At 39.6% G+C, this 14,651-nt stretch overlaps 1 protein-coding gene across 1 annotated transcript in view; it reads left to right on the plus strand.

Moving 5' to 3' along the window:
• Positions 1 to 13,985, plus strand: part of BMPR2 (bone morphogenetic protein receptor type 2) — a 105,724-nt gene extending 91,739 nt beyond the window's left edge. Inside the window, exons 11-13 of the mRNA XM_036387212.2 lie at positions 2,326 to 2,498; positions 3,552 to 4,813; positions 6,511 to 13,985. Coding sequence (XP_036243105.1) covers positions 2,326 to 2,498; positions 3,552 to 4,813; positions 6,511 to 6,761 — 1,686 coding nt within the window. The 3' untranslated portion in view covers positions 6,762 to 13,985. The remainder of the gene's footprint in view (positions 1 to 2,325; positions 2,499 to 3,551; positions 4,814 to 6,510) is intronic.
• The last annotated feature ends 666 nt before the right edge of the window (positions 13,986 to 14,651 follow it).

The following is a 14,651-nucleotide window of genomic DNA, read 5'->3' on the forward strand; positions in this document are numbered from 1 at the left end:
AACCAAGCTTGACAGCTGTTTCTGAAGACAGTTAATACTGAAACAGTTCAAGGTTTGTTTTGTTTTGCAGACTGCAATTTTAAATGTTAATTATGTTCTAGCAAGCTGATAGACTCCAGCATTATTAGATGATCCCCATATTTAAAATGCCTAGCACATTCTTTGTGGTGTTACTAATTTTTTTTTCTGTATAATCAAAATGGTGATAACTCCAGCTCTAAGAATTGATCTACACCATTGCTTTAAGAGAAAAGAATAATAATCACAGGGGTCAAACAACTTCCTCCACCCTATGCCAGTCTAGGATAATATCTGAATGAGCACTCTAGGGCAGATAGTGTAGAAAATTAAGCTCTAGATAACCTCACTCTGGACCCGCATCCTAACCTCCTGTATCTAATACATGGGATAAAAGACTTTATTCCATTATTTAAAGCTCTGCTGTTATGTTGGGTTGTAATACCTTCATGCAAATTCATCTTTGAAACAAATGCATTTGTCCTTTTCCTTTGAGAAATATAAATAAAAAATAATGCTTTCTTTTTTAATCACATAATTAAGGTACTCAAAAGATTTGGAATCCTCATTTGTGATTACCTATGCAGTCTTAGTCTGCTTCTGGAAGCATCGATGTTGTTACAGACCTTGATTAGCAGTACTGTTTTTCATAGTATAAAGCAACAACCTGAGCAGAGGATGTACATAAAATAATTCAAAGGCTTTAAGCTGTGTTGAGATGTTACTATATTCTTGTCTCACTTGCCAAAGTGGGGCCACGCTTGACTTCAAGGTCAGCAGTGAAGGATATTAACAGAATAATAGAATAATGCTAATTTCTGGTCCCTTCTGTCTTTTTGATGAGTGCTGGTACTTGTAAATAGTTCATTTTAAGATAGTTGTCTTTCAACCTGAAATTAATAGAAAACACATAATTGTGGTAAATGTGATGCTGAAGAACTCCAGTGTTGATAACTCTCTGTACAGTCACTACTGTGTCCTTTAATGATCCTTAACACACCAAAGGAAAGGATCTGCTACAGGACAGACAGTATTCAATTAAACACTGGTTGAAAAGTCTTGCAAAGAGGAAAGGCAGGAGATTAGGATATCCACTGATTTAGTCTGAATGGTGACAAAATCAAGTCCTAAAAGCTGAATGAAGGCATTTTATTGTGGGAGAGAAAATGGATCCAGTGCCCTGACTCATGTGCCTCAGCTGAGGGGAGGGTATTGGCTTATGCCCTGTTATCTGCTGTGGGGAGGGAGATGAAAGGTTTGCTTGTGGGGGAGCTCATCCCCACCTGTGCAGCCAGAGCTGCATCCCCAAGCAGCAGTGCTTGCCAGATGCAAGCCATGCCAGGAGCTCACTCCGTGGGCGAGGAGCTCTTGGGTCCTACTCAGAGCTGGTCCCGGCTTCCACTGCCAGCAGGGCACAAGGCAGTTCTGGCACACAGACAGTCAGCAGACTCACTGAATGCCTTAGTGCCCAGCTGGGACTCTGCACAGTCCTCAGTGCTGGAGAGGTTAAAGCTGGGCTGTAGATGTGAGCTGTGCTGGTAGACCAGATCCTCTCCATGGCCATAGGCTGGCAGCAGGGGCCCATAAATGTCTGCCTGGCTTTTGTCCTCCAGATAGAGTGCAGACAGGAGTGTTCAGTGCTCATAATGTCAGTCGTTTCCTCTCCAGTTCCCTGAACATATGGCAGCACGTTTTGGAGGTCTTGAGCTCTAATCCTGACTGTACAGCTCATCCCACAGTGTGATGCCAGGAGCACGTGTGTGTTTCTGTTTCTCCACCTGTAAAACAAGTGCAACAAAAATCTCCTCCCATGGCGCAGACAAACTCATTGATACAAGACATTTGGATGTCACTGTGGTGAACAGGAAGACAAGGATGATGAAGTGAGCACAGCTGTTACTTGCATACAGTGCAGGGGAGCAAGGCAGTGACCATTAGCAGAACTGTGAGAATAACCATGGCAGCATTTCCAGTATCAGCAATCCTTAGACACAGCTCTCAAAAGGCAAGGAGAGTGAGCAGAGCATGCATCCATCAGAGGGCTGGCTGTAGGCTGTATGGACATGGGTGAATGTAGCTTTTGCTAAGTGTCTTCCCAGTTGATGTCTGTATGTGAGGTGTGATAATTTTAAATTGCACATTGCTAGTAATAGGTTAAATTAGCTTTGAATGAAATTGTGTTTCTTCTGTTTCTCTCTTTCACCAGCTTGTGACTGTTTCCAGGCATGCAGAATGCTGCCATAAAACAGTAAATTAGAAGCCCAGTATAAAGGTAAAATAACTAAAAGGGGTTTTGTCTCCTGGCAGGCTGTGAGGTCACTTAAAGAAACAATTGAAGACTGTTGGGATCAAGATGCAGAAGCTCGACTAACAGCACAGTGTGCTGAGGAGAGAATGGCAGAGCTCATGATGATTTGGGAGAGAAATAAATCAGTTAGTCCAACAGTCAATCCTATGTCAACTGCCATGCAAAATGAGAGGTAAGAGGAGAGCACATTTGGGTTTAGTCAGCAGGAAATGCCCAATGCAGTGCTCAGCTCACTCCAGGACAGAAGCTACAGCTTGCTGCACCCATTCAGTGATGTGTCTTACATGACCTAGTCTGCATATGGGTATTGCATCACATAATCCCAATTGTTTGTGCTCTTAAGATCTCCTGTGTGTCCCCAGAATTCAGGCACCTTTTATGTATACAACTGTATTTCTCACAGAGGGGCCTTTTAAACTCAGCTTAGGCAAACTGTCTCAGCAGGCTTGCCATGATGGAAAGTGACAAAGTGAATTGTCTTTAAGTACACTTGCTAAATGATGCATCAAACTTCTGTTTAAAGTGTTCTGCTAAAAACTGTGAATTTGCAGTCAGTGTGAGTTCAGGAAATTACCAAGTCTCAAACCTCTAGTTTTTCAGTTAACAAAGTGCAGGTCCATTGTTTAAGTTGTTGTTCTTCTGACCTCAGCAAGAGAAGTGCTGCGTGTTCTCTGCTTATATATGATCCAGAGGGAATGACAATTTGCAGAGCTGACTTTAGTGCTTAATAATATACTCTAGAAATCCAGATTTGAGAGAAGAATAATGTTGCTGTATATGACACTGTTCATTGTCATGAAAAAAATATTATGTTCAAATCATAAAATACCTGAATTGTCAAAATAGTAGAGTTTTTATGGGTTAGGACCTTGTGACGTTTTCCCAGAATCACTTTCTTGATTTAGTCTGTTGGGTTTTGTTGACCTTCTTCAGCATCACTTCTCTGCATCTAGAGTAGAACCGTAGCAGTACTTTGCCAACTGGACAAACAGCATATTGGACAAATAGAACGTTACTGTTCTCCTAGGAAATAACATCCATGATGAAATTTTGCCCTAGTAAAACCAATTTTCTTTTCAAGGAAGTTGCTGAAATACCTCAGTTTGTACAGTGTCTATCCTTAGTTTATGCATGAAAATAAACAGCTCAGCTCTCTTAAATGAGAGGCATTATAGTATGAGGTGATTTTTACACATATGATCTTAATACCTCTTTTTTCTTAAAGGAATCTGTCGCATCATAGACGTGTGTCAAAGATAAGGCCATATCCAGATTATTCTTCCTCTTCCTACATTGAAGATTCAATCCACCACACTGACAGCATAGTAAAGAACATTTCTTCTGAACATTCAATGTCCACTACACCATTGACTTCAGGGGAAAAGAATAGAAATTCCATTAACTACGAGCGGCAGCAAGCACAAGCTCGCATCCCTAGTCCCGAGACAAGTGTCACCACTTTGTCCACCACCAATACAGCTGGCCTCACTCCCAGCACTGGCATGACCACCATATCCGAAATGCCTTACTCGGATGAAACAAACTTACACACTACAAATGTCATGCAGCCGGGTGGGCCCACCCCTGTTTGTCTGCAGCTAACAGAGGAGGACTTGGAGACAAATAAATTGGATCCAAAAGAAGTGGATAAGAACCTGAAAGAAAGCTCTGATGAGAATCTGATGGAACATTCACTTAAGCAGTTTAGTGGGCCAGATCCACTGAGCAGCACTAGTTCCAGCTTGCTTTACCCACTGATAAAACTTGCAGTAGAGGTGACAGGGCAGCAGGACTTCACACAAGCTACCAACGGTCAGGCGTGTTTGATTCCGGATGTCCCAGCTGCTCAGGTCTATCCTCTACCCAAGCAGCAGAACCTTCCGAAGAGGCCCACTAGCCTCCCTCTAAACACCAAAAATTCAACCAAGGAGCCACGGTTAAAATTCGGTGGCAAGCACAAATCAAACTTGAAGCAAGTGGAAACAGGCGTAGCCAAGATGAACACAATCAATGCTGCAGAGCCTCACGTGGTGACGGTGACCATGAACGGAGTGGCCGGGAGGAGCCACGGCATGAACTCTCACGCTGGCACAGCCCAGTATGCCAACGGCACGGTGCCCTCTGGCCAGAGCAGCAGCTCGGTAGCGCAGAGGGCCCAGGAAATGCTTCAGAACCAGTTCAGTGGCGAGGACAGTCGGCTGAATATCAACTCCAGTCCCGATGAGCACGAGCCCCTGCTGAGGCGGGAGCAGCAGGTGGGCCACGATGAAGGTGTCCTGGACCGCCTGGTGGACAGGAGGGAGCGGCCGCTGGACAACGGGCGAACGAACGCCAACAACAACAACAGTAATCCCTGTCCAGACACTGCTGCAGCCAGTATCCAGAGTGTAGTGAGAAATCCTGGGCAGACCCAGAGCAGAAGAGCACAGAGGCCTAATTCGCTGGATCTGTCAGCCACAAGTAGTTTGGATAGCAGTAGTATGCAGTGTAAGTGCCTGCAGGGCTGAACGGGTTCCCTGACACCTCTCTACCTAATAACTGCATATATCTGCTTGGAGAGAAATTATTTCTGTCTCCCATTTCTCCTCAAAGCATACTCATTAGATCTCATATAAATGTAATTTCCCTCAGCACAACTTCTGTCTTTTTGATAAAGTCCTGTCTCCATCATTTCCAGAATATTAGATCACTATCATCCTCCCATATACACAGAATAAATCTGTCTCTTTTTAACCCATCCACTCTGTCTCTAGGTTAACTTTCATTATTCCTTGCAAGGCTCCTACCTTTGGTAGCTGCAAAGCATATTGAAAAAGTGTCCTTTTTTTCCTGCAGGGGCACCTTACACCTTTTTTTCCTTACTTTTCCTCATTCTTTCAAGAGTAGCTGTCTCTAAGATGCATTGATTAAAATAATTTATTATAGTAACTATTTATATGCTTCATGATTTTAAAGCAATTGATATTACTGTATTAGCCCAGCCTAAATGGCCAGTCAGGCATTTCTCTTTTGCTGTCCTAGCTCCAACAGTTAGAGCAATTCTTCATCAGTTTGCCATGTACATAAATATTAATCCATGTAATTAGAGAAGGAATTGATTTTAATAGTTTATTTCAGAATAACTTCCTGGAGAGTTTTATGGCCAGAAGTCTAAGAGGTTACAATGGGGCTCTCCTTTTTACAGTAAAAATGTAATCATGTAGTTATAGTTAAATTAGATGCATCCCCTGGATTTGAGCCTGTTTGAGCTATTGGAAAGATATCCTGGTGTGCATTTTAAAGAAAATATATTTCCAGAAGTCATTGTAGTCTTGAAAGGTGCTTGCAAATCTCATGACTATGTTTAGGAAGATGCTGTGATAGTAGTGGAGTAAACTGGGATGCCAGGCATCTTTGGAAATAAAAGGTTTAAAACCAAACAAGAACATATCTTTCAAGAAATGTAGTTTAATATTCAGCAGTGGAATATTTAAGCCTTCCTTTTAAGTAAGAAACTTTAATTTTTGTCTTAACATGTTGATGTGAGTTGAAATCTTACCAAGATAAAGAAAAATATTATTGCAGTGACTTTCTTTAATTGAAGTTTAAGTTACAAGAAGGGGTTGTGTAAAGTTTTTTTAACAATCAGATTTTGACTGCTGAAGTTTTATCACAGTTAAAGTTGGTTCTGCCAGTTTTGCAACCCAGCATTCCAAATCCTGACTTAATGTCTTAACAGAGAATGGACTGTTTTGTTTTCAGGTGAAATGCTTTGCCAGGTGGAGTAGGATTAGGGGAGCTAACAGTGCACTATTTAAGTTTTAGCCTTTGCTGTCCTGTAGTAGCAATGTTCTTTTGTACCTCCCATTGCAGGTAATATAAGATATTATGATTGCAAAAGCCCCTCAAATGTCAAATGCTGATTCTCCCATTTGATGCCAATGTGCACTCCAGGTAACATAAATTACTTCACTGAAGTAATTTCTGACAGAGAATAGAATCTAAGCCCTTGTTTTAGTGGCAGCTGTTGTAGTGGATAGACCTGTCATGCCTCTGCCCCACAGTTGCTTCTGTGTTTATAGATTTTGTTCTTTAGTTTCTGTTTCACATAAGTAACAACCCTGGACTCCAGTCTAATCTCGCCTTCTTCATAATACTATTTTCTGTTCTGTTTTCTTGTTTTGGTTTGGTTTTTTCCCCTTCAGTAGGTGACTCCTCACAGGATGGCAAATCAGGCTCAGGAGAGAAGATCAAGAAACGTGTGAAAACTCCGTACTCGCTCAAGCGGTGGCGTCCGTCCACGTGGGTCATCTCCACGGAGCCGCTGCACTGCGAGGTCAACAACAACGGCAGCGAGCAGGCAGTGCCCCCCAAATCCAGCACTGCTGTGTACCTTGCAGAGGGGGGCACTGCCACTACCATGGTCTCTAAGGACGCAGGGGTGAACTGCCTGTGAAGTGCTTCAAAAGCCGACCTTTGTTTTGCGTTATTTGAAAAAAACGTGCAGAAGACATTTTAAAAAACTGCTTTCTCCTCCTGTCAGCAACCCCTACCAAGGACTCGCTTTAAATAGATTTCAGCTATGCAGAAAATTTTTAGCTTATGCTTCCATATTTTTTTATTTTGTTTTAATTTTTGAACGTTTTTGCACTTTTATTTAGTATCGCTAAAGTTAAGTCTGTCTGTTTTGACCACGGAATATATATATGTGTATCAAAGATGTGGTCTCAAAATATTTTTTTAAAAAAAAGTAACAAAAAAAAGTATTGCTGATAATCAGTTTGGACCAGTTTCTTAAGGTCACTAAGAACATAAGCAGACTATAAGACAGGTTTGACTGCAGTGGTGTCTTGTAACCATGTTTTGATTTCTGTGCACAAGCTAGTCTGTATATTTCTATGTTACAAAGTGTATTCTCTTTTGAACCCCTTATTTTCCTTGTGTCATGTTGATATGTGCAATAGTCTATAGTTCACAGTAGGCTTTATTGAAAAGTGTGTTTCTAAAACTGCCACATGTTCCCATTTTTGTATTTGTTAATTTTTCCTTGACAGTTGAGCAGTCAGCCGGTCATGACAGTGAACTTTGCACATTGTAGCCAGCTTGAAGCAGCTGCCAATATCACATTGTGCTCAGAGGTGACAATGCATGAATCTTCCCCAACTTGAAAGGGCTTTAAAAAAGGAACAAAAAAAAAATCTGAGCTCCGTACCTTTCTTTTGATCCTCCCTAATCAAAATGTGTTTCCTTTATAGTAGTAGATGCCAGCCTGTGAAGCTGAGTAACAAAATGTTGAACAAATGTAAGGAGACAGTGTCAACCATTTTTTCCATTTTATTTTGTGTGCAGTTTCACCCCCTGTATTTATGTAAAACCTTATTTAGATCACTAATGATGTACATTGAAAAAATACATTTTATTCAGAAATATTAGTAATTGTCATACTTTAAAAGCTTGAGTGAAGATGGGTTGTGAACGTATTTTGTTTACACAGAGAAAAAAAACATCGATCTTACTTGGCACAAAACAGCTTGGTGATGAGTCACAAGTCTTTCCTGATTTACCTCCTTACAGACAGGATGGGGTAAAAATGAGCCTGATTACTTATGCAGGTAGGTGCATCCTAATTGATTGTTGTTGCCAAGTTGAGTTGAAACTCGTCCTCCCTTCAGAGTTCTTAGAGGCCCTCATTCATCTTGTTAAAGTTTATTGCATGCTTTTAAAAATCATGGGTGTTTGTGGGGGAGGGTTGGGGATTTTTTTTTCCCCTCTGCTTAGTCCCTTCTTTCAGTTTGTATGCACATTGATTTTAGCTGTCAGTGAATGTGAATGTAATATGTATTGAGATAAATTGTTTATTCACTATATCAAGTAAACCCTTCATTTTTTTGGAATTATTGGTTTTACTGTCTACTGAAAGAAAATAATTTTCTTATTAGTTAGAACCTCCTTCCACCTAAGAAACAGCCTTCCACCTGAGAAGCATTCTTTCCAATTGAAAACCCTTCAGTAAAAACTATTTGGATATAAAAAGATGTATCAGTCTTTGGTAACAAGCAAAGATTTATCACTTCATCTGAAAACTGGTGATGTTCAAAGAAAGAAAATCAATTCAGTCAGCCTGCCAGACTCCTGTGGCAGGATACTGGCAGCAAACAATTGCCTCCCCCAGCCTGTCTCCTTTCAGCTGACTGAAGCAGATGCTCTCTGCTTTTAAGCTCATTTGTTTCCTTGCCATTTTACCATTTTTTCCCCCTGAGGTAAACTTTGCCAACCCTGTTCTTCTCTATCTGCTGATACAGCTAATCTAATACATGCCTTGCTTACATCTGATTGATTCTTGCTGTTCCCCAAATTCCTTGCTTGTTCTTGATTGCTATGATTTTCTGTTGTAACACTTCTTAACATTTCTTAGATTCTCCTAGATATCTCCAAGAGATAGCACTATAAATGCAGACTTTGAGTAAGTGTAGTTGTAGAAATACAAGCCACAAGGCACATTTTGAGCTCCCTGTGTTCTTTAAGCACCAGTTCAAATATTACCTCTTGTCTCTGAGGCATAATTATGCTTTCCCCCTGTATAATACAGTTATATCACCCCTTTTTAAAAACACAGCCTTCTTCTGGTTTGACTTTTAATTCACTCTCTGGCTTCCCATCTGCTGCAGTCTCACATCCCAGATGTTGAAAACCTGCCAGTTGCTCAGCTGGGTTTCAAGACCTGAATCAGAATTTCTGGCATTCTATTCATATTGCTCACTGGGCTCTCTTCTCCTCTGGCCTCCTGTGAGTCTCCATTTGGAGTGTTTGGTGGTGTTTTTTGGTGAGCACTGATCGTGGTCTTGAGGATTCTTCACTCCTATCCCAATGACTTTTCTTTGCCTTGCATGTATCATCCATCAGCATTTCAGAATGTGGGCTGAAAACAATATTTAAGACTCTAAGTCAGACTACTCTGGGGAGAGAAAAATTACTTCTCTGACTGCTGCTTCTTTCTGCTGAGAGAATTGCACCAGTCTTTTAGCCTTTCTTTGCAGGCCATGCCTTTGTAAGAAATCCAGCTTTTTTGTGATCAATGCAATCAAAATAACTTTAATACCAGATGAAGATATTGTTCTGCAGTTTTCCTTCAACATTCTTAAACAATACTTCTTTTCTTTCCTTTGTCTATTTCTGTTACTTGCTGGAGGGCCTTTGGAATTAATTATAATTAGTAGCAAGATTGGCTGTGCAATCTACCATGGGTAAATATAATTTGTAACATGATAGAAAAATGTATTTTATCAGGAAATACCCTATAGATTAAACAGATAAAATCTGTTCTTTTTTAAAGGTCACTCAAAGCAAACTCTAAAGTAGGTACCAAAATACTGTAATTCTGCACAGCTAGATGAAATCAGATTAGAAGTTTGGGTTTAATGTTTAATTTAGTAATGCCATTTTTCCCTCACAGCACATAATCCAGTGTCCATAGAATACTATCTCTGTAAGTTAAATGAAATTGAATTTTCGTGCTGCAGGGAATCGTCCTTAACCAAACAAAATATATGTAAGAGAAAGAATTCTACAAATCAAAAGCAGGGATGGTTGATATTGTACAATAAACAAGGAAAACAAATGTGATTCCTTGTGAGTTATGATTTTGCTTATTCGATTTTCAAAAAAAGGAAAGTTATGAAAGTTGATAATTTTCTATCAATTTCTCATGTATATTGCAGACAAGATAAATACAGCAAAATTAAAATAGAATGGTAGTGTAAATACCTATTAATTGTACCACTGTCAAATAGGCAATAGTAGAATACTTGTTACGTAATTTATAATGGAGAATTCAAGTAAAATGATGGAGCAAACAGTTTTGATGTTTGTCTGTATAAGACAAAATCTAACATCTTGCTGGGTATAGAAAATGGTTTACTAGCAGAAGGCAGGAGAGTTGTTTAGGTTAATGCATTGTCCCTTGTTCTGTTTCCTGTAATAGAGATACCAACATAACGTGTTTTTTTGAATTCTAACCCTTTGAACAGACATGCCTCATAGTCTTCTAAAATTGCTATTTACAGGTCAGATTATCTGCAACACTTCCCTGAATTTGCTTATAATGCTTTACAGTATGAGATACTAGCCAGTTAGTATTACCAAGGCCTTTCTTGAAACTCCAAGATGCACTTACACTGCACAGCTAAAGTAAAGGTATTCCTAATTTAAAAGAAAACCATCTGATAGTATCATAATTAGAATATTTTCAGAAACAACATTTGCGTTCTTGTTTTGCTTTCTTGGTGCCACTCGTTTGTCTCTAGTTCTCATATAGAAAATTACCTGATTTTCAAAGGCAACACATTTTGATTTTTTTTCGGTGCACTGGGCACAAAACATTGCAAGATAGATGCTGGCAATTTTCAGGAAACAAGCAACAAAAAACTCCCACCTCATAAATATGTTCAGAAAGTTCACATCCTCCTACCTGTCAGCTTTCTCTAAAAGAAATCTGGAATTCTACCTGCCTCAGAGAGGAGAATAAGGAAGTTCTTTAATTGTATGGAATAAATTATTGGCCCCAAACTTAATAGTAATGAATACTTACTTAAAAATATATATGTATACATTGTATATGCCCTAGTTCCAGTGTTCAGTGCATTTTGCTCTTATGATAGTCCATTTTTAAATGTTAAAAAATATTCACTAATACAACATTACTGTGTCGATGTTCAGATCGTTATTTTCTTTAAATGAAAAATACAAAAGTTCTCAACCATTCTTCCATTGAAATGTTACTGTGGACATTTCTTGCCTAATTAGGGTGAATTTTAAAATTGACATAATTTATCTATACATTAGAAATGAATTATGGTGTAGTTTTTACTTGTATAAAAATGATGGCTGGTCCCATTGCTGAAATAGGCTGGGTTTAAGCCATAAAAATAATTGCCAAGCACAGTAGCATATAAATGACCTGATGTCTAACTGGAAGATTTTTAGCAGCTCATCAAAGTAAAATGAAATTGGATTGATCAGTCTTTGAAAGATCATAGACTGGACAACAATATTTTGCATAAATTGGGATTATTTGAACTTCTCTGTCTCGTCTCCCAGTACCCATTTTAACAGGTAACTATATTAACCTTCTTTTTAAAACATGCTTACTAATTTTTGTTCAACCTCAAGCCTTTCTTCAGTGAAAAAACTATACATATTGCAGTGCAGCCAGATATATATATTTTTATGTAAATTCTGTGTGTATTTAGATGCATATGTATGTTGTGTGTCAGTTCCAGGATTAAATTCTGTGAGTTACAGCATCAGATGGTAGCACTGGTAGAAAGTATAATGTGGGGGGGTTTTTTCATATGTCATTTTAAAATTGTCTGTAGTGCATCACAGTAAAGCTGGGATCAGACTGTGACACACAGTCCAGTTGTTCAGGATCTCCTGTGATAGACTTGTCACTGATTGTTTGGGTGGAATGGATTTATGAGAGAGAGAGAGAAAGAGAAAAGCCTGGGAATGCACATGACAAGCTTTATCTGAAGCTGAGTAATTTAAGATACCTCTCTCAAAGATCAAAAAATAACCCAAAACACTTAAAACGTGATAATTTTTACAAGGCTTTTTTAGGTAGTAGCTATAGTTATATGTGTGGTTGCCATTTAAACATAGTGTTTTAGTCCATTAAATCAAATTGCATTTTAGGCTTCTGTATTGTCATATGAAACTGTAGCTATAGAAATACATCCCTTTTTGATCTCACCCATCCCCCAAGTAGGTTCAGTTTTGACATGAAAGAGTAACAAATCAGTTTTCTCATTTGGGGATTCTTCTGTACCAAGTAAAATTGGGGGCAGAACTTCCATTTCTGCAAGAACAGATTTGTGCTCCTGCAAATGCGAACGGATGTTATGTTCAGCACCTGTGTTCCTGAGGGAATGGGCACCTCCAGGGCTCATGGCTGAGCCCAGTGCTCTTGGAATCCAGCAGGAGTCTGCCTTTGACAGTGGGCAGAGGAGGGGTGGGTTCTGCTGGCTGTGCTGTTAAAGGTTTCTGGGGAGGATTAGCCCTAGGAAAGCTGGTGTGGAATGTGGGGATGCAGGGGCAGCCCTGGCTCCTGAGCCTTGCTGGGTGTTGCTGATGGGGGATTCAGGCTGTGGAGCTGGCTCAGCACAGGGCAGCTGTGGCATTGTCAGGAAGTGGAACTGCACTGGGGGAGTGGGAGTGGAAGGGTTCAAGATAAATCCTCATTTACACCAAGGCCCTTTAATGTTCATCTGGGCTCCATGCAGGTCCGTGTTAGCAGTGCATTATTAATACAAGTTACTTCTTATGGCCATTTCTGTTTATTTCACTGTGGTTTAATATACACATGTGCATAATAAGCAGGAACTAGTTGGAGTTATGCTAATTCTTAGAGTAATCATCAGCCATTTTTCAAAGCCTATTGCTGTTTTCATCAGCAATTGTTTGAATTTGCAAGTCGTTCAGTTGGTCAACTTCAATGCATACACATGCTTCCACAGCACAGGAAGGAAGGATTTCTTCCCAGTCCTTACAGGCTTCTGCAGATGTATCACTGGAGTGTGTCCATCAGGCACAGCACCTCACCTGGTAACTATTTTAAAGCAGAAATAATTAGCCTTTATAACTTTCTAGTTCCAAGGTCTCCCAAACCTCCACTTTTGTAGCCCATTCACTTGTTTTTAAGACAGAAAACATGTGTGAAGTTTATTTCTAGAGCACTTGATTCACTTTCTTTTTTGTGCTTCAGAACTGTATCATGAAGTTTCACACTTCAGTCTTGTTTATTCAGAAAATAGTTAATGTTTCTGGTCTTTGTAGTTTGTAAGAAGTCACGAGAACAAACAGGCAAGTCCTGATGAGCTGACTCATTTGTCACTTTTGAATTTCCTGATTGGTGACTCTTCTCTCTCTTTCACACTGTTGAAACGTATTTAAAATGGTTTGTATGTATATGTTTCTTGTCTGCTTTTTGTCTCTAGAGGAAAGCGTGCTCTATTCACATTTATATAAGCTGGAATAATGTTTTACAATCGCTGTTGATTATTTTCCCCCCCAAATGCAGTATAAGAGGAAAATAAACATGGCAAGAATGAATTTTTAGGGTTTGGTCTTCTGTAAAGGCTGAAGTAAGAAGATATGAAACTGCCATTTTCCTTATGAAAGACTGTAAAGAGAGCATTACTTTCTGAGCGAGCTTTTCTGGGGGAAGAGGGGGAGAAATCCTAGAATATGGAGTCTCATCAGAACCCTTTTGTTAACGGGTATTTTTGGTTTTCCTCTCAAATGACTGAGGAAATATCATGTATGAATTTATAAATAATTGCTTTCAGTTATTTCTTTTGTATAAGCTGCGCAATACCCTTGCTATGCTGTATAAGTTGTGTTTCATGGAACAGTGTGAGTATGAAATAAAAAGCTAATTTTTGGTTTTTAATCATCTGTGGATGCCACTATGAAAGCTGACATTGTTAAAGCCACTACAGAGTTTTCTATGAATACTTGTAAGAATTGCTTTGTTATATATAAACCTAAATAAAGAGATTGTATTGATACAGAGACATTGGATAAGAACATTTAAAAGGCTATTCTTTAGGCCTGAGAGAAAAGGCTTGCTGTAAAAATGGTGCATTATTCCATTTATTAAAGATCATATTAATGACAAAAAGCATGGTCTTTTGTTGGTGGTTCATATTGTTATTGGCCATGAGTATTAACATGCTCCAGGAATGAGAGGAAGAGGAAATCCCCCTTGCAGCTGTGTGGGTTGGTTGAACTGAAAAAGATGGATTAAGTTGTAGTAGAAGGATGCTGCAAATTTCCACTGACTGACACTTTTCCACTATACACAGGTTGGTGGCATCCATCCTGCACCTTGGATCTTGTTTTATCTCTCCTCCTCAATTGTTGTTAATTTATTTTTCTCTATCCACAGTGATTATTTTTGCAAGCAAATAAGTGATGCAAGTCTCTGGCCAAAGAACTCAAAAATTCAAGGAAGAAAGGAGACAGAATGAGAAGCTTCATTTCTTGCTGTCATAAATAAGGAGGAAACAACAAACTGAGGCAAGTAGTGTATGGTTGAGTATCTGCCTATATGGCAAATGATCTCAGCCCCACAAGTGAACCTAGAAACCTTTGGCTACAGGAAAGGACCATGGCAGGCCTTGCTTTCCCTGGAAGCAGGAAGCACAGTGGGAGTGGAGGCCAGCATGACAAAAGTAGCTGTGTCCCCAAAAGCAATTCTCACTTCTGGCTTGGCTGACAGTAAGAGCAGCCAAGTCCTGCCCTACCCCAGCAGGTGTGGCTGAGCCTTATCCTCAGGGCATCTGAG

Source organism: Molothrus ater, chromosome 7 (assembly GCF_012460135.2).
Source record: "Molothrus ater isolate BHLD 08-10-18 breed brown headed cowbird chromosome 7, BPBGC_Mater_1.1, whole genome shotgun sequence".
In the NCBI taxonomy this organism is placed as follows: domain Eukaryota; kingdom Metazoa; phylum Chordata; class Aves; order Passeriformes; family Icteridae; genus Molothrus; species Molothrus ater.